The following is a 24,765-nucleotide window of genomic DNA, read 5'->3' as shown; positions in this document are numbered from 1 at the left end:
GTCGTCATTGCTGCCTTCACATTGGGGGTAGTTTCAACCAGGTCCATATCATTTTATTGAAAAACGTTTCGTAAACAAGTTTTCATGAACACACCTTTCGTCGACACGATCGTTTCATGGACACTCGTCACGCGAATTGCACACTGTAGGGATATTTCGTCACGCGAGAAAAAACTCACCGGACTTTGAGCAAATGCGGAAAAAAGCTCACCGATTTTTTAAATGTTTTCTTAGCTTAGGGGTTTGAGCGTCACACATGGCAATTTAACACAATTAGAATCCGTCACTTCGTTAAAAATAATGGTCCTCTTTTTTTTTGTAATATTCTTGAAGTCCATCGGGCATATTTACTAATTCCTCAAAAATTAGTAATCCCCCATTTTGTATATTAATGACGCCGCAAGTATAAAATCAGAAGATCGTACACCGGTGAAAGAGACAACAATTTATTGACAGCTGAGAGTGCGCCGTCGGTAGCTCGATCTGTCCGATGAAGAGATTTGTTTGTTTTTTTCGCGAGCTAATATGAATAGCAGTGTGTGAACCGTTTCAACTCCGAAGATTGTGTCGTGCCTGATGGATAAGAAGGTGTTTGTTGATGTAATCAGTGCTGACTAAAGTTGTTTTCTTTCTGTTATTGTAATTAATAAAGCCTACATTACTATTCATTGGTTTGGAGAACGATATCAAAAAGCAACTTGAAACACTTTTAGTACTCCAAAGAAAAGCAATTCGGTTTATTGCATTCCGTGCTATAATGATCACACATCATACATTTATTTTAAGAAGTATAACTTATTCACTATCTAACAGTTAATATTTTTCACCTTTGCCAAAGCAGTCTTCCATTCTCTCAAAAACAATGCGGAGTCCTTTGTTACTCATTTCCCCTTAAGAGACACCCCCTACAACTTGAGACGCGTGAAATATGATAGAAGCCAAATACGTACTAATTATTGTGAACAAACTTTGAAGCAGCAATTAACAAAACTTTTAAATATGCGTTCAGAAATTCCAGATATATCAATAAAATCAAGATCAGCAGATACATTTTAAAAAGGAATAAGGGATCACGTTTTAGAGCATATACGAAATATTATGTAGAAATGCTGCCAGTCATTTCATTGTGTCAGAATGCACATATTCCATGTTATTTTGGTTTTGTTCTTGTGCTTCTTTTGTATATACACTGTGTGTTCCTTGCGGCGCCGATCTAAAACCATTATAGGGAACGGGACATGGGTCAGGTATTTTAATACACCTTTTGTTCCTGCCACCTCAAAATAAAATGGCAAATAAATACAAAAAAAAAACATTAGTTACGAGAACAGCTTTGTCCTTTCGTGCTTGTTGTCCTCACTGCGTCTTCGTCGTTTGAGCGGTTTTCATCAAGCATAACGTTTACCAACTGGCCCATTTCGCTACCTTTTAGAAGACTAGTTCTTAAATCTGCGACTTCGCGGCGACAGTATGCGGCTGTCCTTACAAAAATGTTAACTCACCTGACCGGCCCGTACACGCCACTTCGAGGCGACAGTTTCATGCAGATTATCACAGAAAAAGGCTAATCTGAGCTGTCGATGAAACGATTGGTCGATGAAACAATCTGTCGATGAAACATCGTGTGTCAATGAAACGATCTGTGGATGAAACGTTGTTCGATGAACTGATTGCCACGGGTTTCTACCGCCCACCGCAGCTCGGTGGGGCTCGTATAGCGCTTTACCTGCTTCCGATGAGGATCCGTGATCTCACCACGTGGGCCTCTTTGCTCCGGGATCAAATGGGAGGAATTTCCAAACTAGTAAAATCCGGAGGCCTCCAGGTTGCATGCTTACATGCTTGCAGGAACTAACGCAGAGCACGTTTCGCTCTTCGACTTCTCTGAAGAATATTCTCCTAATAAACGAGCGTGTCTTTTACGGCAAGCCAAACATATTTCAATCAGCGCACTGCAGTTACTGCGTACGAGTACATTGGCACACGGTTTCAATCACGATGGTGGGGACAGTTGAGGATTGTTCCGACAGTATAGTGAGCAGGCACGTAGCCAGAATTTAGTTCCGGGGGGGGGGGGGGGGGGGGGGGGCGCCCATGACGAAATGCTTTTTGAGGGAGAGGGGGGAGAGGAGGCCCCAGCAAAATGGAAGATTTCGGGGGGGGGGGGGGGGGGGGGGGGCCCCATGCCGCCCCCCCCCCCCCCCTGGCTACGTGCCTGATACTGAGACGGGTGGCGTGGTCGCGCCCCCCACGCGGCTAGAAATTAAATCTAACTGCTTTTAAGCGAGATCAAAGGCCATAAGGAATGCCTCTGTGGAGTCCGGTCGTGTCTCAGCACGCCAGTCACTATACATGGCTTGCACTGACGTCACAGCGCGTACTTTTGGACACCATGTAAGAGAGAGAGAGAGAGTGAGGGAAGCTGCTTTTGCAGGAATTTTGAGTGACGGGTTCATCTTCGGGGAGGGAAATAGCGACGTCCGGCCAAGTCGGGGAGACTCAAAATATGGTCTGGGTAGGAGGGGATCTCCTTCTTCCCCTCTTCTCTGGTGGCTATCAGAAAACACCGCCTAGTTCTAAAGCCGTAGCGCTTCCCTCTCTCCCTTCAAGGAGCGTCTGCGTGAGTAGGCTGAACTGGTAGTGCGCTTCTCCGCAAGGCTCCCCTTGACAGTTGGCTTCTTTGCAATGCACGTTCTCTTTTACTTTTTCTCTCACTCTACAACGGAGGCGCCGCCAACAAAACAAAATATATAAAAAAATGACGCCACGGCTTGTGTTTTTTTTTTTTTTTTGTCCCCACTTTATTGAAAGAAAACTACTCTCGTATAAAACATTTATCCTTCCAAAGTTAGAACATGCAAGCATAATTTGGAATCCACACCTAAATTACCTAATCTCGAGGCTCGAATCTTCAGGACAAAGCAGCCAGATTTATATGCAGTGATTGTTCATCCGAACCTAGCGTCTCCACTTTAAAAGCTAACATAAATCTTCCTCATCTAGAAAGAAGACAAAAAATAGCCCGATTGTGTTTTTTTTTTCAAGATGTATATTACTCAGATTCCGATATTCTAGCGACTTACTGCCGGGCTGCCAAATTTATATCATCCATATTAGATAATTCCGGCAAGATTGAACCATTTCAGTGCCATACTAACACTTTCCTATTTTCTTCCTTGGTACTTTGCACCACTAACTGGAAGAAACTACCTAACCATATTTTAATTGAACGATATCCCATTTAATTTAAAAACAAGTGCATCAATTTGTGTAACTCTGAATCTTGATTCGTAAAAGTGGGTCATAATAATAACATGCTAATAAATGTTTTTGTAAGATTTTTACGTGTTGGTGTCTATTTTTTATGTTCAATTACTTTTTTGTCTTTTATATTTTAATCTCTCTGATGTAATCCAAGACGATAACGTCTTTATGGTGAATAAAATGAAACGAAATGAATTCCTCTGCCTCATTTATTTGATTGTTACTGTAGTTCATTTTTCCTGGTCCCTCTACTTCGATGATTGCCTTTTCATAGGTATTTTTTTTTATATACAACTCCCTTGTCGTTCAGACATAATTGCACCACCCAGTTTATCGCTTAAAAAATAACGTATCTTTCTCAAGGTATCACATTCTTGTATTTCTCTACAGTAATTGTAGGTTAAAATAATTTTACCGCGTTCTAAGATTTGCTCTTTAAATCACTCGGCGTTCACAGCTCTCATGTTAGCTCATAAAAAAATTAATAGTGCGAAAACCCGCGTTTCCACGACGTAAAAGCTACGCGCGAAGCCTTCAGCTCAGCTCTATAGCGCGGCGCTCGTCAGCCTGCTGCCGTGACGTCACTGGAGGCGTGCTCTGGCCTTCTCCTCTATGTCGTGTTGCCGCGTCGCGTCGGAGCGGTCTTTGAATGACGTAACCTGCGAGCCATGCATACTCCGTTTCACACTACGACGGACTGCACTCGAGCCATCCCACCCAGTCAATCCAGCAGCGCAGCGCTTGTCACGTGATTACACTCCCCGCGGGTCACGTGACTCTCACAGGACATCGGACTGGTTCCGACGGATCGTAGGAGCCGCGCTGCGTTTCGTCGAAAGATGAAACGGCGTGAAAAAAACCCGACGCCGGAGGGGAACGGGACGCTGTACGCGGGCGGCCCGCTTCGCCTTCGCCCTCGGCCGCGTTGGTTCAAGGTTCGGGAGGAAATGAGAGAACAAAAACGTCTGAGAGCTCGTCTATGCCTTGGCGCTCGATGGAAGGGGTTGGCCAGCGACCGGATGTTCCCCCGCCGCCCAGAAGGGCAAACGGCAACGCGGAGCCGAAGTCTGTGAACGCGCTTGCACCGCTTGCACACTGTAATTTTTGTTATACATCTAGTGTGCATATGGTTTGTTTTGTACCCTAGTTATGCGGACACTCTTAATCGGAGTTAGGTGTGAACAAGGTCAGACTTAACGCCGGTTGAGCGGGCAGGACGAGGAACCGCAGTTGCGCTTTCTTATGGTTAGCAGTTAGTGTCACTATCTTACCCAATCACCCTTAACAACAGTGAATTTATTGGGTTACTACTTTCGTATTGAGGTATTAATATTATTATTATTAGTTACTATTTTCGAATTACTGTTCACAATTCGAATTGGCTATAATTAATTATAATACTATGTCCAAAATGTCTTAAACCAACATTTTATTACGAAGTGAGCAATTACAAAGGGCGTTTTCACAAAATTAAGCTACAAATTACTCCCTCGAAAATACAATGTGGAAATTAGACAATCACTTGAACAGACAGACGAGCCCAGGTCATGTGGCTGTGACGTCATAACCCTTCGGTCAATCAGGATTTTGTCATAACGGCATCTTTTTTTTTTTTTTTTTCCTGCAAGGCACCGACACGAGCTCCCGAACGCTATCGCGTAATTCGCGTCACGACGGCTTTTCTGGCACTCCACCGAGGCCGGCGCGCCACGAGCCCGACGAGTCCCTTAACGCGTTAAAGAAAAAGTAATAGATTGCAGTAGTCCGTTGCAACTCAAGGAAGCAGAAGAAACGCTGGAGTGAGGAGGAGGTTTCCCCCCTCTCCTCTCCTGCGTTCCGTCTGCTTCCTCCTCCCCGGCCTGCCTTTCCCCCGCTCTACCTTGCTGAGTTGCAACGGTCTAAAGTAATCCTTTACGTTTAAAGTACTCCTTCCCGAGTCTGTTGTACACAGTAACGCCTGAGCGATGTATTGAAGTGCAGTTTGTGTGTGCAGCATGTCCCGTAAAATCCACAACGATCTAAAAAAAGAAATTCTTTCGAGGAAGGCACGTACCGACAGGCGGTTGGAAACCGACACCCAGGGAACGACAGCGCGATAGCAGGCCAGCTTATCAAGTTCCCCTATGGACTCTCGACGATAGCGTCATTGGCACCAGTCTGTAGCGCCCGTCTGCGTTCGACCGCTCTGAAACAATAGAACAACGCCCACCGCGGAATAAGCTTCCCCGCCGACGCCACGGACGTCTTTCTGCCTCGACTTGAAAAGCAGAGAGCGCCGGTTCGTCGCTTTGAACGAGACATGGCCGGGGCGACGAGGAAGACGTTGCATTTGATCTGCGTGCTCGTTCTGGTGGCCTTCGGCGACGCCAGGTTACGGGACAGGAAGGTGCGTACTTTTATTCCATTTTTTTTTTTCCATTCGCCCGACCGGCGTTACGTGTAACGGTATTGAAAAAGGAACATTTCAATATATGATCGCTCTAATAAGGCAGATATAATACATCTATAACTTCTGATGTAATCTTTGCGCGTGGGCAATTGATCGCTTAACCTACAAATTAATTGATTCATGCTTTAATCGTGATTAATCTTTCTATAACCGGCTTATCGGTAACATGTTGACAAACCGAAAGAAAATGAAAATTAAAAGCTTTCACCATGCGGACATGGACGATTACACCTACATGACGGGCAAAGCTTTGGGCGAAACTTTGACCTAAAGTAAACTGTAAGGGCGAGATTTGTAACTCCAGACAAGGGGGGGGGGGGGGTGTAGAAGGTTTCACGTGTCCCGCGGCCACTTGAACGCCATGCGAGTGTTCGTTTAGAGCAGCAGAGGCTATTGCGAACAATCGGAAGGGGCCGCTAAGCCGGAGTTTATGAACGAACCTTTTTGCCTCATGCAGATAAAATAATAATCTGTGTGTGAGTTTCTTTGAGATGTTCTCAACTACGTATCAAAGCTTATTCATAATGGAAATTGAATATTGCGCAGTTTGTAACGCTATCAACAAAGAAAACAACAAGGAAAGAAAGGAAAAAATTCTATATACTGTATATATAAACTTTTTTTTTTGTGGGGTGGGGGGGGGGGGGGGGGGTTTCGGAGGGGGATTAAGATTGGAGAGGTCATGTAGAGTACGAGCAATGAAAACTAAAAAATGGTTTCTGTATTACCGCATTTTTGTCCTGCGCGAGTGGGGGCCCGTTTCATTATTGTCGGAACCCCAAAATAAACAATTTTTTTTTTTTTTTAAGTTGGTACACTTTTTTTTTTGTACTTAAGCCTCCAGATCTTTTTAACAATATCGCGCGAACACCGACCAGCCGGTAGATCAGCACCTTATCGCGACGTAAAACATCGTGTGTGGCAGAAGGTGTGCGCCATTCTGTGACACGCGCGTTGTCTCGCTGAGCTGCTCTTTCGCGGCGCCATAAGGCGCTGATCTACCGACCGGTCGGCGTTCGTGCGGTGTTGTTAAAAAGATCTGGAGACTGTACGCACTAAAAAACGAGTCGGTGAGTTTACTTTGCTGCAGAACACAAAGGCAGCCAATCATGGCACGGACAATAGAAGGATCTCAAGGAATGACAACTTGAAATACGCCATTAAAAGCGTATGGGGAGCGTCTTAGAATAGAGCACTCCAAAGCTTTGCGTACGCAAAGTATAGCGTCGTCGCCGCTGCGCATGCGCCGAACGCTAACCACGTTTCGCGACTTGCACGCGCTATTTTATTTTAGCGTACGTTATTCTTCGGAAATTGTTTGCGTACACAAAGAGTCTTTTCGATCCTCCGAGGGGGATTCGTGATGAGTTGGCAAAAACCAAGTCGAGCACAATTAAAAAATGGCGGCCCCCAGGACCATGTCTGCGGCCGCTTTGGCGGCGTCATGAGCCCGACATTGGCGGAATGCTCGCGACTGCGATTTTCACAACAGGTAGACATTTCACTCAGTTTGACCAGGATCACCATCGAGTTAATACTTGCGATGCGCAAACATTTTTCGGTGAAGGTATTCGCGACTCCAGCGACTTATAGGGGTGCCGCCACCAAAGAAACATGGCGGCTGGGAACAGGTCGCGCCGGCTCAGCCGGGCCGCCTGAACAGGTGTCGCATTCGATTTAGCAGGTTTTTTTTTAGAGGCGAAGCTCCTTAGAGTCTAGCCTTGTCCGTCAGTCCGTCCGTCCGTACGCCCGTGCTCACATAAAAAAAAAAAAAAAAATGTTTGCGCAGTCGACAGGATTCGAACCTGTGCGGGGAGACCCTAATGGATTTCTAGTGCTTCGCCTTAACCACCCAGCCGCGATTGCGGGACGAGTAGGGGTAGTAACTCAAGAGCTGGGGTTTCTGTCATGGATGAAACGTTGCATGTAGCCGCTCAACGTCTATACAGAAGAGGGCGCTGCGGTCAGATGCGTATATAATCGCGTTAAACTTTGCATGCATTGGCTCAACGTTTATATACGAGAGGGCGCTGCGGTCAAATGCTCAAATGCGTATATACCCACGTTCCATACCACACATTTTCTTTCTGACATGGACCATTGACTTAAAGGTGACAATGAAGGCAATTTCGGACATTTTTTGGGCAATTGAACTGAGTTCCAGGCACGTCTCGGGCCACGTTGCCCAAATTTCAGCCGAAACCGGTGCTTGTGTGCCGCGCAAATCAATTAAACAGTCGCGGTAATAATCGTACTGGGATCGACTGGGGAGACGCCCCGAGAGTTGCGGGAGAAGCCAGGAGAAGCGGAGCTCACGTGACCGTTGCTGGGCCAAGATTCGCGACGTCACAAGAGACGCGTCAGCGATTGGTCGAAACGAGAGACGTGCCCTCCGTCACGTTTTGGTTTGCGATTTTTAGAAATACTGTTCTAATTTCCGCTTGAATAACCATGAAACGTTTAAATCGGACCGGAAATGAATACTAAACCGGAAATAGAGCAGCATAATTTTTTTTTTCTTTGCTACGCTAGACGTGAAACGGCCACTGAACGGAAGCTCGAACTCGCTCGCGAGAGCGTCATTCCCGTCCATGTTGACAAATTCGACGAAGCGACCGCGCCACCGCGCTGCTATAACCTACCGCGGTAACCAGAGTCTCGATCTCCTAAATACTACCGATACCGACTATTCACACTTGACGTCACTCTCTACGTCACCTCCGTTTTCGGAGGGCCAGAAACGAGAATGGAGATTGTTCAGTTTCGGTTTCTTCTTTTGTAGGCACAGAAATACGTGTCACAAATGTCTACAAAAAATTGCGCAGCATGCTAGGTTCCCAGGAAGCGTAAAAACACCATAAAAAAAATTAAATAAAATCGTCTTAATTGCCTTTAAGCGGTGGAGATGCGTTCCCACGGCTTCTAGCGGATCCAAGCTGATCCGCTAGAAGAACCACTGGTTCTGCATTCACCGATCATAAAGCAGTAATAATGAAGTCGAAACGCAATCTGGAATGCAGCACTGCCTTTGAGCAATAAAAAAAAAATCAGCACCATCAGCACTACCTATGAACAATAAAATCAGTTTCATGAGCACCACCAGAGCTTCACCCCAATCAACATCATTCACCACGTGGAGATGCGGTCATTTCTTGTTTAATGCCCTATTTTATGGGTATTTAAACTGTGACGGTTAAGTGTAGCCGGTGCACAGAAACTTGGAAAGCATATAGTTTTGTTTTCCCGGTGTTTTTTGTTCTTTTCATGTCAAACTTTTGCTTCAGAGATTTCGTTCAAAACCGAAACTATGGGCTCCGGAGAGACGGTAATAGACTCTAATCAGTTTTGATCAGCTAAGGAAAGCGGCGATGAATACGTAATTGTTCCATCGAGAGTAATTTTCAGATAAGCATGTCTTGACCATGCGACCTATCTGTCCGCAAAATGGAGCAAGCGTCTACCTTTTTTGAGGTTTCCACGGCCAGCGGGCACGGAGAGAGTAACTAAATATCAGTGGCGTCCTATTTTAACCGGACTACGCCGAAACCGCCTCCACCTACGGGGGCACCCGCGGTGCCGAAATCGCACGAAATGTGACGTCTTTGGTCCTGGGCTTACTACTGGTCAGAGCCGCTAAAAGCTTCTTTTTAGTAGAAATACAAAATATAACTGGCGCGAGCCGTTTCAGTTATGTATGAAAGTAGTTTTTGTTCAGTATTTTAGATCAGAAAAGAAACAAATGCAGTTTATAAAGTACGGAAACAAGAAATGTCCCGTCGACATACCCACCACTAGGCGGTGGAAAAGCCGCCGCATACGAGAAAGGTGTAGTGGGATAAGACACCGACAAGCGGCGAGCGTAGAAAGGTCCCCGATGTACGTGACGGCGCTGCTGTCGAGGATCAGATCGGTTCCGGGCGTTCCGAAGGCCTTCGGCGAGCAGCTTTGGTTTGCGGTTTGGCACTTTTGCGGTATGGCAGCGCGAAGTGGCTCCAGTTCTGAATTGATCTTTACCCCGTGTGTGCTGTTGTTGGTGGCCAATGAAGTGTAATGCCGAATTAGTGTCTAATCGCGCAGCCAATGAAATGCGAGCCGCCCTGGCTGCCCGCTTCATACAGCCTAGCCAGCTAGCCAGCTAGAACATGCTTTAATGGCGCCCTCTCGAGCCGTCGACACGAAGTGCGGCAGACGTGAGAAGCCTTTGAGCTCACTACCCCTCCTCTAGTTCACGGCCACTCAAGCAACCAGGGACGTCATGATGGAGGTTATTTTTTGCTTGCTTTTGTAATTTTAATTTGCCTATAACTTTTAAAATTAAGCGAAATTCGAGAAGAGAAAAGTTTTATTAAGTTACTACGGTCAGAGCGCTCAGGTTCGGTGCAAATTAAAAACCAGTAAAAAAAGTCCTTACAGGGCCCCTTTAAGAAACAGCTCCAGTAGTCTACTCGGTCAACAACAAAGGCTGCAGGAAAATTATGAAAATTAAGCAAGCGCTTCTTGAGCGAAGGAGCATGTTAACCCGCTGACGCCCCACTTAGCAGCTGGAACTCGTATTTCGATTCAGGTTTTCGTAGCAATCAGAAGTAATTTTGACGAATACGCGGGTTATCTGTTATATAACGTACTATGTCCCACTAAAACGATATTGTACATTCTTCGGGTTGAAATATGAGCTTAGTTGACTACCTACTAGGTGAACTGCTGATTAAAAGTATATTTGACAGACAGAGAGATATTACTTAAACTCAGCCAAATGGTTCTAGCCAGCAGCGCGGAGACGAATGCGGGCAAACTGAAGTTAGTCTTCATCGGAGATACACGCAGGACGTATCTGGCATTGAACTTGACTAAATCATGAACGGAAAAAAGGTGTATGCAAAAAAGGGTGTGCGCAGGCAGTATCCCGCTTGCGAGCACACCCTCGCTTTGTCTGCTAAACGCAGACGCCGCAGAGCAGACGACGTCCATAGAGTTGGCGAATTTTCGCTGGATACATTTCAGCGAACCACCACGTAAGAGGTGCCCAGGGTTCATTCCCTGACTCCGCTGGCTAAGGATAATCATCGCCACTAAATCACGGTAGATTACATTTTTTTTATGGGCCAAACTTTCAGTTATACTCCGTTTCACTTTAGGTCTAAGCGCAGCGGACGCTACGAGACGATAGAGCCAACCAAGCAGCGAAAAAAGGGCACTTTTTCTTTATCTGATTGGGTCCCCCGGTGATGCACACCGTGACGTTGCACCTTTGCCGCTATTTGAGGCTCTGTCGTTTTGTAGTGTGCAGTCTATTTCTGTATCACACCTGCTGTGCTCATACTGGTTTGCGAACGCATATTGTTAAAGATGCATTGCGCACGCTTGTTACTGAAAAGGCAAAAAAAGAAAAAGTGTAGACAGGGTTAATGCCCCAGTGACTCTGCAATCTGCCCCAATAAAAATCGCCAGTTGAAAATGAGTTTGAGATCACTTCTTTATGGCGAGGGTATACCAGACGAGCAGCACTGTGGCATCACCTGCTCTGCGCCTAGCAGACGACAAAGCGAGGGTGTGCTTGCAGGCGGGAAGAGCGACTCCACAACACAGCGCATGCGCGGAGTTTCGGACGGCGCCTGCTATGTGGCGCTGGGGATACGGGACGGCCGTCGCTGCCGTGTTACAGCTAACAGTGTCCGCGATAGTACATAGTCTAATGCCGACAAGCGCCGAGATCGGCGTCTCGGCGTTCCGACGCTGCCGCTCTCTCTCGTTTCCTTCTCCCCTTCAAAAGCCCCGCGGCAGCTTTGCGCATTAAATATCCATACTTATGGAAAAAGGAAATGCATGTATGTCGCATGGCTGCATAATACGGATGTGTGTATATATATATATATACTCACGACGGAGATTATCAAGAAACAAAATTGCCAATTACACACCGGTATAGATACGGTAGTTAGCCTTACAAAGCTCGACATTGTAGCATCAAGAAGCTATAGTTTATTCGAGTATTTTGGCTGCACTTGTCGGACGTCTTAGGCTTGAAGCAAGTGTTTCGTTCAATTTTCTGGAGAATGGATGTAGAGAGGTCACGTGAAGTTGGAGAGGTAAAAATGAAATGAAACAAAAATAACAAAAAATCGATACATACAGAATCGCACTGAGGTACGCTCTAAAGTAGCGAGTAGCTACAGTCGGTGACCAGTTAAGAAGCCATTAGATACTCCGCCTCCCGCGCGCGCTCGTTTTCTTCCGCATGGCGCTTGTGCGACGAAGTTGTCTCCGAGCGTTTGAGGCGGGGCATATGCTGGGTTCTCAAAGCACGGTGGTCGCACTGCTAATACGCCATACGAAAGACAGTCCGCGGACGATGCCTGAGCGGGTTTCGTTTTTGTATATCTTCACATCAGTCATATAAAATAGGCTCTGCAGACATGTTGGAAGCACATGTATATAAAAGATGGCACACGCCCTTCGAACTTACTCCATGGGCGTGTCCTTTGATGATTCTGTCGTTTTGTCTGCTGCGAACATCGGGTCTCTCGTCTGATGTATGCTTAGTACAATAAACGCTAGAGGCTCAGCTGGCGCTAGTGTCTACGGGACTTCCGGTTGCAAATTGAAGAAGACAGCATGCAGTCTACTTTTCCAGTCTTCCTGTGTATTCCTACGGGAAAACGCGCGTGAATTTTGTCTCGTCGCCGCAAAATAACATGAATGACGCTTGTTATTTCAGTTGTACCGGATAGTATGCACCTTTATTACTATTGTGAAAGTGTAATTGCTTTAGTTACAGTATTTGTCTTTTACCACTGAACGATGTTAAACTTCGCTATATTCCAGGCCCAAACTTCTGTTCCATGGCAGGTATGAAGAAACGAACGACGATTCTAAGCAAAATAACGTTCTAAAGGAATGTAGAGTGTGTTCAAAGTTCGCCAGCTAATATGCCTGTCCTCTCACTATATGAAAATGACCCCGTCGTGCATCTTTACGAGCGGTTAAAAAAAACGTTCGAAACGCAAAGAATGAAGTACGTGGGCGACGAAAGGTGTGTTTTTTTATTATTTCCTATGTTGGGCAGTATTTATCGGGCACCTGTCCTCTGGCTTTGCCCTATTTGCAAAGGTTTGGAGCGTGCGGGTGATGGTTTGAACACAGAACAAGCATCTTCGCACATATTCATGAGCAGAAAGAATAAAGCAGTACTTATTTATTGCAAATCCGACTATATTACGTGACTTCCAATTTATTTTGATCGTCTGCATGCGGAACGAGTTACTTATCCAGTATTACTGCGTAGTTCTTGCCGTCTCTCTTGGTTTTCCACATGTCGTTCGTTCGTTTGGCACGTATATCCCCCATGCTGGAGAGCGTCGACGCCGTGTTCGTGCTAACAGTGTCCGACAGTGCACATAAATACACGTACGAAGCGGTTTTAACAGTTTTAACGCCGCAAATTTCAAATAAAAATGCTGTAACTGACCACTTATTTCGTCTGCGTGACTGAGAAATGTTCCAATGTGCCTAGTACGTACAAATTATTCCTGATATTTGCTCTTATAATCGAGCGCAGAGAGAAAATGCACTCGCTTTTTCCCATAGAAATGCATTACCGGAAGTCAATTTCTGACTGCTTGCTGTCTGCTTCAAAATGCAACAGCACACTCGCCAGCTGAGCCTCTAGCGTTTATTGTAGTAACTCTATGGATGTATGGGCGGTGGTAGTTAGGCTTAACCTGACGCCGACTATGCGGCGAGAAACTGGGGGAGAGAAGAGAAAAGCGTCTGGGATGTCAAAAACGCCGAACGCTCGTTTGAATGATGAGTGTGTATAGGTCTAACGCACTGTCTCCCCTTGCAGAATACGTTCAAATGCGAGAGAAAAACACCGGACGCCGGCGTTCCGCGTTCTAATGTGTTCGCGTTCGTTGTAGGCGAGTCCGCGTTCCTCATAGGCGGACTCGTCTATCGGAATGTTGGTCGCATCCAGGGTGCTGGGAACTATAGTGGGGAGGCTTGCGTTAGCGTACACTACGCAAGAGAGTTTCTTGAACAGCGTTTCTCCGTCGCGACGCAAAAGCCCAAGCATCTCGCGCTTGCGACGCCACCAAGATACAGTCACAATTTTTAATTATGCACGAAATGCTGTAACATCAGAAAAAAAAAAAAAAAAGTTCTTTGGTCGAGACTAACATTCTAGATTTGTTCAAGTATGAGAATGCGACGCTAGCGGTCGACCAATCCTGTCCGCTGGCGTCGCCTCGGCTAGAGAGGTCTCGTGTACTGACTTTCGCACATCGTACCTCGCCGAGAAATGCTCGCGCGTCGCAAGCATCAAGTTGACGGGGATCGTTGCCAAGCCGAGTGCAACGTGTTCACGTTGTTCCGTATTGGAAATCGCAGTCGCGAGGATGTCGCCGACGTCGCGTTCACGAAGCAGCCGCCAAAGCGGCCGCAGACATGGTGCTGAGAGCCGCCATTTTTTAACTCTGCTCGTCTTGGCTTTAGTCAAATCCTCATCACAAATCCTCCTTCGAGGAGCGTAAAGACTCTTGGGGTACGCACGAAATTTCCGAAAAATAGCGCACGCTGAAATAGCGCACGCGAAGTGCAAAACGTAGTTAGCGCTCTCCGCATGGCGGTGGCGACGACGCTATTCTTCGCGTAAGCAAAGCTTTAGCGTGGGCTATTCTAAAACTCCCTAGTAAACCCCAATGAATCGTAATGTTAGGTCACTCTGTGCGTTCGCTGTTGACTGTGCAGCTAAAACATGATGTGATTCTTTAATGAAACTAACATGTGTACAAATGTATTACGTGAGGATGTGCGTGGTCGTTCGGCCATGATAACATATAGAACAAATAGTGTGGATTATTTCAATCGAGTTGACAAAGAAATGTCTGTGCACAAATATAGGAATAGGAAAGAGTTAAAAATGCACCTGTATTGCTCTGAAGGATCCAAGATTTCAGATTGCACTGTATCTGTCCAGTGACCTGAGGGTGTCGATACGTTGGGTATCCTGTTGTACTCTCCATGACGAACTGCATGTGCCGCCGATAACTAATCGGAAGACAGCGGAAAATATGCAAGTTCGTCAAATAGATGGAATCTACAGCACAGATTTCCTCGAGGCGCGCGCACGAAACATTTCACTATGGGTAGAGGTGTCTGTATGGTATTTTCTTAATAAATTCCTTTTGACATACTTGCATATCTTCCGCTGTCTTCCGATTATTTACCGGGACGACTGGTACCTGGATTGTGGAGAAGTCCCGGGAAATCAGAATATTGCGAAAGTAACGGCGATTCGAACGGCCATTGCAGAGACTCGAAACTTGTGTGAATAGGGCATCACCTAATGTTGTTGTTTTTTTTACTTAGGAGCAATATGCTCGGCACTAGAAAAATGGCACGAGCATAGTTATAAAAATAGCCTGACGAAATTTCAGCGCAACGAATTGCCCTATATAATGAAATTCCTTATGTAACGAAATGCCCCCCCCCCCCCCCCCCCCTTCACCCCACCAATTGACCTGCTACGGATTGCCTTTTGACGAACTCTCATATGAGCCATCATTTCGGCGCTGTTTTCCTCATCTATAAACCAACTGTCCCAGATCACTACCCCAATACACCTTCTTAGGGACGAACTCGTGTGGCAGGTTGCCCGTATCATGAATAATCCTATGACCTATGTTCCCCCGCGCGGGATAGGCCTGTTGCCAGTTGCTCCGTGACAAATCACCATATCACGAACAGACAGTAGGCTGGCGTTGGCGTAACCACCGCAGTCTCAACGCTACTAATTCATTTTCCGTGCGAAGTCCTTGGTTCCGGCACTCTAGTCGCGTTTCACGACGGTAAACCAGCAGACCCCCCCCCCCCCCCCACCCCCCCCCCCCACCCCAAAAGAAAAAAAGGAAAAACATTTTTCCGAGTGGTGGCGCCATAGCTTCGAGACGGCAGAAACGTTAGTGCTCCGTGTTTGTTTACATCATCTCCGCCGGTACATTTTGAGCTTTTACAATCTCAAGCGCCGCACTTTTTTTTTATTTTTGCGTAAGTGTGTTTACATTTAAGTTATTACTGATGCGCACAATTGCGTGTGTGCTTGTGCGTGGGAAAGGGGGGGGGGGGGGGGGTGCGGGTGTGGGTGTGTGTGGGTTAGTGGGTGGCGCTGTTATCGAGGAGCGCGAAGATTCACTGGGTCCGGACATTTCATCGAACGGGTAAGGCATAGCATTCCTGAACGTCTACACGGTCTGTGTGATATCAAAATCATATTGCTTAGATAGTGCTTCTTGGCGAGGATAACATCTGCTTCTATCACTGCAGCAAAATAAAGCGGTGCAATTTGTATTCAAGATAAGACCCGGTTGTTTTGAACTCGTCCTGGAACAGTGTATTAATTTTTTTTATTCAACCCTTTAAGCCAAATATTGAAAAAAAAAAAAAAAAGATAAGACATGGGTTTACAAAAAGTTGCTTGCCCGCTTTCTGTATGCAAGAGAGCTACAACGCGCCCCGTGTGTTTGTGGCACGGCGAAAACAGCAGAAGGCGGCGGGGAAGCTGCTGTCGCGACACCGACAGCCATTTTTGATGGGAGTCCGTGCACTCGTCGTAGGAGCGAGCACATACTGTGACAGCCCCTTTGTGTAAAGAAAAAAATGGAGAGAAAAACGAGTCAATTTCGCAGAGGGGTTTATACTTACTCAGGTCAATCTTATTTTCTCGACTTCTTCGTTCCAGTCCAGGCAAACGGCTCCGGGCGAAGAGGTAAAGGACACCCCTGAAGGTGAGATTTTCATTCCAGTTGGATCTGTAACACAGTCTAACCAGGCTCGTCCCGTCGTTTAAAACAATACGCTTCAAGTCTACAGTCGCCGGCAGCTCATGATACGCGGGGCCGTGGCGAGCCTCCTGCATCTTGTTAGCGCTCCTTGGTCAATGAGGTTGTGGCATTAGCAGATAAGAGCTCCAATGAACCAATCAAGAAGCAAGCAGCATAAATTAACATAACAAGCCACGCACCGCGTTTCTTAAACTGTGCATGACTTTACAATCGCTGAAAGTTTAAGAAACACCGTTTCTTGTTTTGTGATCTGTCCTTCGCCGTTCGTATAGGCTGAAGCCCAATCTTATTGGCTGCAGAATGTTATTAAAGTTACTTGGAACTCGTCACAGCCTCTGTTTCTTAAAGGGAAGCTGAAGCGGTTTTAATTATGAGAAAAAACACATGAGCCTAGTTAATGAGACCTCAGCCATCACGAATATCTTATTCGTTTGGTCATTTTCTGCGCGGATTAACCGGAAAACGCCTTCAAAGTAGCGCCGAAGCCACGCCTCTCCGAAGCAGAGGGAAAGGGGAGAGAGGAGGAAGCCCGTCGGCGGGCGTCACAAAAGGACCGGCTGGGGGACCCCGCCGCGCTGGCCGCGCTTTCCTCGTAGGCTGCTATACTCCGCGACAACTTTTCTTGGCAATGTAGTGGAAGGTACAGGCCCACGTCCCCTCTCCCATTTTGAGTGTACGCGGGCTCTCCTCCTCCCCCATTTCCGGGGAGAGGAGGAGAGCCCGCGCACACTCAAAATGGGAGAGGGGACGCGGGCCTGTACCTTCCACTGCATTGCCAAGAAAAGTTGTAGCGGAGTATAGTGTCTTTTCGAGCCGTCGTCGTTCTGCCGCTGCATAGCGCTTGCTTTTATCCGTTGAGTGTTCATGCTATTGACTCAATCGCCTGGCGTGTTGATTGTTCTCTTGTCTGTTCACGGGTTTGCGCAATTCTCGTGGCACCGAACCAACTGACTCGTGCTGTTGCACGACGCCGTACTCTTGTGTAGCCGCCAGCTTTCAGGAACATCGCTCGTCGCAGTTGTTCTTCCCGCTTACCGTCTTTTCCACTTCGTCACCGAGATTTTAAAGGGGTGGTGGGTTTGAGCAAATGCACCGTTTTTTGTTCGCAACGTGTTTCGGACGGCGCATATGAAAACTGTGCGTATTGGTTTCGGTCTGAAGAAGGCCCACCTGAACCCGACGCTCTGCCGACCATCTTTGAAGGTAAGAAGGCAATTCAGCGCATTAAAAGTCACAAGCAAAGAGGAAACGTAACTGGGTAGGAATTGTAGGTCGACTGTTCTAGAAAAAAGCTATTCCGTTATTAGAATTTTGCAGTGTGCCAGAAAAAACGCGATCATTTAGCCGAATAGCGGGTTTCTACTGGCTCTCTTGTGTTAACCGCCTGATATTAGTGTTTTAGTGTTGGTTTCTTATATTGTTGAAGTGACCGTATCTTCCGGACCTACTCCGGTCCGGGAAATTTAGGAAACAAAAGAAAACAATCTTGGGTAGCCCAAGATTATTTTTTTTTGCTTTTAATCTACTTGGCTACCCAGTCACTTGGGAGAGAAGGGCTTGCTCTAATTAGTGGTCATGCAATTCATAATGCAACTTTCACGGTGCAACTTGTTTTAGCATAAACTTTTTTTCTTTACAGCTGCTGACATTATTTTAGGCCACATATTTTTTAAACGTAAACATATATTTTGTTAAATTTTCCTTCCAAAGGTTCACATTCTCTTCAGGAGAGCTTTGTGGAAATACAAAGCATGTGACCTTCTGTTCTGAATTGAGTTCTTTTTTTACAAGTTACGCAGTGTTTTCCGTATAAAGTTTGTGTAATGCAACAATTCTTTGTGCCGTAGAAATGCGATCGGAAAATGCTAATGCCTGATGGCAGTGTGATGCAGTCAACAAATCTTAGTAGAAGTATGCAAATGTAGAGGCCCAGGAAGCTTTCACGAATTCGACATCAGATTAAGGGGTGCGGGCAAACATCTTCGCTTTTTCTAAAGCTAATGGCGTAATAGTTTGCGGCAAACAAACTTAACGCAGCAAAGGGTACTGCTATGACAAGGATGAACCTTTTGCACAGTTATTCGCATAGTGCGCAAGGACATGGCGGTGGCAGAACGGCGACCCTATCTTATCACCCGTCTCATTTCAGGGGAAGCTTTCCCGTCGCCCGAAGCCGATTATGCTATCCCTTCAAACCCCTTCAGCCTTGATGAAGAATGCAGCCTGCACGCTCACGCGTCCAGCAGCTGGCAAGCACGAAGGCCGATGTGTGCAGAATTCTTGTACTCTGACGACCGTTTGGGGGAAGGTCACGCTAATCCGGCTTGAGGCGTCCCGTCAATAGCCATCCGTTTATTGTCAACGTTTTAGGTTACAATAAGTAGCGTTCAGTACGTTCCTGAATTTACAAAGCCGGCCATGTCGCGTCCGCGCAAGCGGTTCCTCGTCTCTGTGTTTATTACTCCGGGGGGTCATTTTCCTACTTTTTCAACGGCTGGAACGCATACTTTGTCACGTCGAGGGTCATCTCGACACATTCCTCTTTCGGATCCACCGAAAGATTTCGAAAAATCAGAAGCCGAACCCGATTTACAAGAGCAGAAGACCCGGCGCCCGGCTACTTCCGCAAGCGACGGAGCAAACGAGAATCGAGATGGTCCTTTTATGACGTAGCGCCGCGTCACGCGTGGCTAGCCAATGGCGTGCCGCTGCGGCGATCGCTTCTGGTTTCTTTGCTTTTTTTCGCGTTTGGGGAATATTTTGGGTCAAACGGTTGTGATATTTGGACTCAGCAGGCACAAACACGTCAGAATCAACCATTAACTCACTTTTTTCGAAAAGCTCTTCAGCTTCCCTTTAAACGGTCAGTGATTATGGGCGTGTCACTAACTCGCAGTGGCGAGGGGTGTACGAACAGGCCAATCAGGCCCCTGTTCTCATTTTCGTTTTAAGCCGACGTTTCTTAAAACTTCTGAATATGTGCCCAAGGTCAAAAAAGGTGAGATACTAAAAGTATGCGAATTGTGCCCTTTTATATGAAACACTTTGCAAGGTATTCTATTATATAAAGTTTTAGTTTACGAATATCATATAGGCTAATAGGGCTAGTTACACGTGCACCTTTAGCCGTAGTTAAGCTTGACTCCAGTTATGCTTAGCCCCAGCTACCACACTATGGTCTCGGACAGGTATCACGGAAAAAGTGAAAAATGAGCGTGCACAGCTTTGATAAACGCTCAAGATGCGCAAGTGCAAGCGCGCCGATGGCTTTTACTGCATAGCTTCAGAAAGTTCTACAAGATTATCACGTGGAAACTGTGGTTGGACGTAGCTACAGTTAGGTGTGCCCGTGTAACTTGGGTATTAGACATGTACACCCGCCGGCGATATGAAGGTGAACGCAGGACCGTCGACCGCTCCGTATTATCAGCGCCACGGCGCTTCTGCTGTGGCGACTTGCTTTCTTATCGCGCGCTTCGCCGAAATTAAGCGCTTGGATCGAGCGCTGTTCTCAGCTCTGCTGCTACTCCCTGGAGAAAGCGCGAGGATTGGGGAAGGAGCCTCTCAGACGCTATCGGTGGACAATGTGATTTAGTCGTTTTTTGTTGTGATTTGTGTTAAGCCGGAAGGCTGCGGAAGAAATAAAAAGGTAACATACTTTCCGCTTCTTAAAAAGAACGCAATATTGTTTCATTTGTGTGATGTGCCAGCAACCGCGTCGCACTTGCGACGATGACGATGTTATATTAGTCACGCCCACAAAAAAAGATGCCGAAATTGAAACCCACTTCCACGTTTTCTGCAGGTAGTAGCAGCAGATCTGAAAACAACGCTAGATCCAAGCGCTTAATCTCGGCGAAGCGCGCGATAAGAAAGCAAGCCGCCACGGCAGCCACGTCATGGCGCTGATAGCACGGACCGGTCGACGGTCCGGCGTACGCCTTCGTATCGCCGGCGGGTGTACCTTTGGTGTGCACACCTAACTATAGTTGACAGATTGGGAAGACATGCCGACCGCACCGCCAAAATATCAACTGCAGTAAAAGTATGTTAGAAGTATAGTAGAGATATTGAAAGCATAATAAAATAGACTTTCAGTGTACCTTTTTTTTTTATAAGATTACAACACGTAGTATGCTATTTTTGTACTGCTTTTTACCAAGTGTACTTGGACTCGCAGTCCACTGGGTAAACATTTCAGATGTTCGGTCAAGGGTCCTAACTAGGCTAGGACGATAATAGGAGGCACTTTCGAGACAAACCCAACGCGATAAACGCTGTCCAGCCTTGAGACTTAGCGCACTACTTGACTTGTGAACACGTCGACGACCTCTAAGAGTGAGCCTGCAAGAGAAATTCGGCGCCCTCGGCGTGAGTGATGATATGCGAGGTGCAGACGGAAAGTTCGACTGCGTCAAGAAAGCACGACTTAGCATCGTACCAAAAAACGGAACAACGTACAAAATGGGACTTAGATCTAAACAAAACAGAAAAAGATATACAAAAATCGAAATTATATTGTTTTTGTTAAGATTGTTTCACTATGGGCGTTTCTCAAATTATATATATATATATGTGTGTGTGTACAGTGGGGGACTCCATTGTTCCCTAAGTTGTGAAATTAAACCGGAAAAATCGGCATCTGCGCATGGAAGGCCCAGTCTTTCAACGAGTATGTGTTTAGGTTGTGGTGGCTGCATTGTGAAATTTCAAGGCGTTGTTTGCCCGCTGTAAAAACATGAGACCGACAAACTTGCCCAAGACAACGGCGATCGTGTTCGCAGACGACTGAACTATATATACTCTGTTAACCCATAAGCCGAGCCTAGAAGCTCCGCCTTCAATGCGATCTTTCTACACTTGCTAACACACAAGCGTGAACGCCCAGGCACGCGCAACCAAAGCACTGCGGATGCCAGAGAGCTCGCTCTGGTCTCAACTTAATGGGCAACCCCGGTCAATATTTTTGAATTTGGGCTTACGACTGTTATTAGCCAAAGCAGTTTCCCTGAATTACAATGTATGATATATATATATATATATATATTTAAAATTGTGTGGAGTTTGATAAATATCGCCGCTCAAAGTTTCGTTTCGGGCGATTACGGAAAAACCGAAACTATCTTCTATAGGGCTAGCAACACTAATCATCAGCCATACGGCCACGACGTGACGTCACAAGGGTGCTGCACCAGTGTTCCGTGACTAAAAGCTAACCTGCTTGCCGCCCGCTAAAGAGCAGCTGGTCACATCTTTAAAATTAATTTTAGTGGGGTACGCGGTTTCACTTCGGCGTAATTTTCGGCTGTCATCATATCACGTGCTGCTAAAGCGATACCCTTCATTTATTAACGTGAGACGTTCTTCGGCTAGAATTGTTCCGGATTCTGTAAAGCCGGAGTAACCTTCCCCGCTAGATTTAACTGGAAAAATTACGTCAAGTTACGTAGACACCAATTCAGGCCCAGTTCCTCAGGGGCTGCCTGAACCGAGGTGGCTGATTCATCTCCACAATCTTTTAAAGTTGCTATCTATCTATCCCCGCTAAATTTAGCTAGAAACATGACGTCACATGACTTTGTGTCACGTGACCTCTACACGAATTCAGTTTCCCCGCTAGATTTAGCGGGAAGATTGACGTCACGTGATCTTCACGCAAATTAAATTTTCTCGCTAAATTTAGCGGCGAAAATGATGTTACATGACTTCATGTCACGTGGCTATAATTGTCCCGGATTTCGGGAAGCCGGATTAAGTTTCCCCGCTAAATTTTGTGGAAAAACGACGAAACATGACTTCGTGTCACTTGACTTCTGCACAAAATCAGTAGGGAGTTTTTGTAGATAGTTTTCGCCGTCCCGCAACGGCTCTCCGCTACCCACTACGATACCCGGCACTCTACAGTCAAGGCCATGGGCGCGCAGGCGCAGTAGCGGCTTCTTCGTTGTGCAGGGCGTAGGGGAGGAGAAAACGCGGTTCACGAAAACTCCTTAGTGTCCCTGCTGGATTTAGCGGGAAAATTGACGTCATGTGACCTCAACGCCAATTCAGTTTCCTCGCTAGATTTAACGGGAAAATTGACGTCACGTGAGCTACGCAAAAAGTCAGTTTAAAAATTTTTGTCACGTGGCCTTAAATCACGTGACCTATACATCGATTCAGCATCCCAGCCATATTTAGCGGGAAATTTACGTTACGTGACACCGATTGCATGTGGGTGCAGACACCTTGAGGCAGCTATCAGGAGATGGCGCCACAGATTGCAGACATCGCTAACTCGGTCACCTGCGAACACGGCCGGCGTTGACTTTGGAAATGTTGTTAGTCTCATTTCCTACAAAAACAACGAAAAAAACAAACAAAAATACTACGCCCTGAACTTTAACGAGCTAGAATCCATCATCTATATTTCCACTGGATGAAAGGTTTCCTTGTGCGAAGCCACCTCGGTTTGCCTCACTCGTATGGAACTCTATTGGAGTGGTTAGATAGTGCAGAATTGAGCGCATCCAAAGAAAAATTTGAAGTGTGGTTTATGATCGTTATTTACAACCCAGTGTATTGTATGAATATAACAAAACTTTTAATCTGATTTGCTTAAATTCTTCGTGTGCTGGATGAACGATTCGGGTTTTTATGTTCTTGTACACGGCTGTAGATGGTTTTCTAGACTCCCCGGCGCTAGTGAACTGTGCATATTTCCGAGTTCCTCTGAAAGTAAGCCGGGCTTGCTTTTTATTGTATCCCTTTCCTTTGTACCAGACTGATTTCATGACCGTTTTGCAACTGGTTGTCAACAGATTTTAACTTGGCTCAGGCAATCTTGATATTGACACTTTTGGACCAGAAGGAACAATTTGCGAGTGCATAGATGTTTTTCTTTATATGTACATCTTTGTTTTGTGGATCGAATGTGATCATATTCTGTGCACCCTTAAAACAGCCTAGGGGTGTTTCTGCGGCTGTAAAAAATCAAACAAAAAAAATTTCAGCTATGTGCAGACGCCAATCTTTCCGGTTCGTTTTACAGCGTAAGAAACTGTGGCCAGCCTACATTACATAACCAGAGGAACGTTTCCCACTCTAACTGCATATCCTTAAAGGGATGCCGAACTCAAATCTGGATTTCACGAAACACGGCGGACGGCAAAAGCGTGAAACGGGGTGCCACAAACACCAAAACATCACTCGCACAGCGATATCTCAAACGGATGACCGTATTTTCTAAAAAAAAACAAAAAACGTAGGCGCGTTTGACAGATATCTTGACGTATTGTTTCTCCGAGAAGATTCGAGAAGGAGGGGGAACGGCCTCGCCTCTTCTCCCCCTCGCCGCCTTGAGGGTGCGAAGCAAAGAAAGGAGGAAACGAGGTATCTTGACGTCACGCGCCTCGTCTGCCTCGTTCAATCTCGACCTCTTTTTTCCAAAATACGGCCGTCCATTCGAGATATCGCCTTACGAGTAGTGTTGTAGGGATTATAGCGTCCCGCCTACAGCTCCTGCATTGTTTTCTAAAATCCAAGTTTTGGTCCACCATCCCTTTAAGGTCACTATTTTCCTACTGTATTACTCGCATCAGCTTGCTGTTTTATACAGGTGTGGATGATTATATATTCAAACACATTCATTTCAGTGAGGCCTCCGACCGATCTCAAGGTCGAAACGCAATCCAACACGTCGATCAAAGCCACGTGGTCGTACGGCTTCCCGCCTCCCTTTTGTTTCCTGCTGAGCTCTTGCTTGGCAAATGAGACGTATTGTCTTCAATTCCTCGTACCAGGAAATGAGCGGACGTACACTTTTAAGAACTTGGCGCCTGCAACAAAATATGAAATCAGTGTCTCCGCGTTGGATTCCGGGAACGAGAGCAGACCCGTCGTGGCAAATGCCACCACCTACGCGAACGGTAGGTGTTATTCTCGCACCGTTCTTCACGTTTTGAAAGAGCCCCATGATTACCAAAACTGTAAAGCTCCATAAACGCTGAACTAGGATCCTAATACACAACGTCGTGGTGCATAAAAGAAAGACCTACTAATATATGCATTACTAACTTGATAAAGGAGTCCTTGTGACAATCGTAGCTGTGGCACATCTCTCACGGTAAGCGCACGCGAAGTGGAACGCTCATGTGACACGCATGTTGCCTGCCTTTGAAGGCTGACGTACACTCCGCGTTTTCCACTTTTTGCCCGCTTCCACACCCCCTATAT

General features: G+C 46.3%; 1 protein-coding gene across 2 annotated transcripts in view; it reads left to right on the top strand.

Annotated features, from left to right (window-relative positions):
* The first annotated feature begins 4,147 nt into the window (after nucleotides 1-4,147).
* LOC8035030 (fibronectin) overlaps nucleotides 4,148-24,765 on the top strand; it is a 69,630-nt gene continuing 49,012 nt past the window's right edge. The window contains exons 1-3 of one of the 2 annotated variants that reach the window (XM_040209213.3): nucleotides 5,103-5,650; nucleotides 16,449-16,494; nucleotides 24,186-24,458. In XM_040209213.3, the coding sequence (XP_040065147.1) occupies nucleotides 5,564-5,650; nucleotides 16,449-16,494; nucleotides 24,186-24,458 (406 nt within the window). In that variant the 5' untranslated portion in view covers nucleotides 5,103-5,563. Of the gene's footprint in view, nucleotides 5,651-16,448; nucleotides 16,495-24,185; nucleotides 24,459-24,765 lie in introns of both variants that reach the window. The other variant, XM_029979701.4, reaches the window with a different exon arrangement.

Source organism: Ixodes scapularis, unplaced genomic scaffold, assembly GCF_016920785.2.
Source record: "Ixodes scapularis isolate PalLabHiFi unplaced genomic scaffold, ASM1692078v2 PGA_scaffold4__175_contigs__length_147842914, whole genome shotgun sequence".
In the NCBI taxonomy this organism is placed as follows: domain Eukaryota; kingdom Metazoa; phylum Arthropoda; class Arachnida; order Ixodida; family Ixodidae; genus Ixodes; species Ixodes scapularis.
The sequence above is the reverse complement of the archived record's forward strand: the minus strand, read 5'-3'. Positions and strand labels throughout refer to the sequence as shown.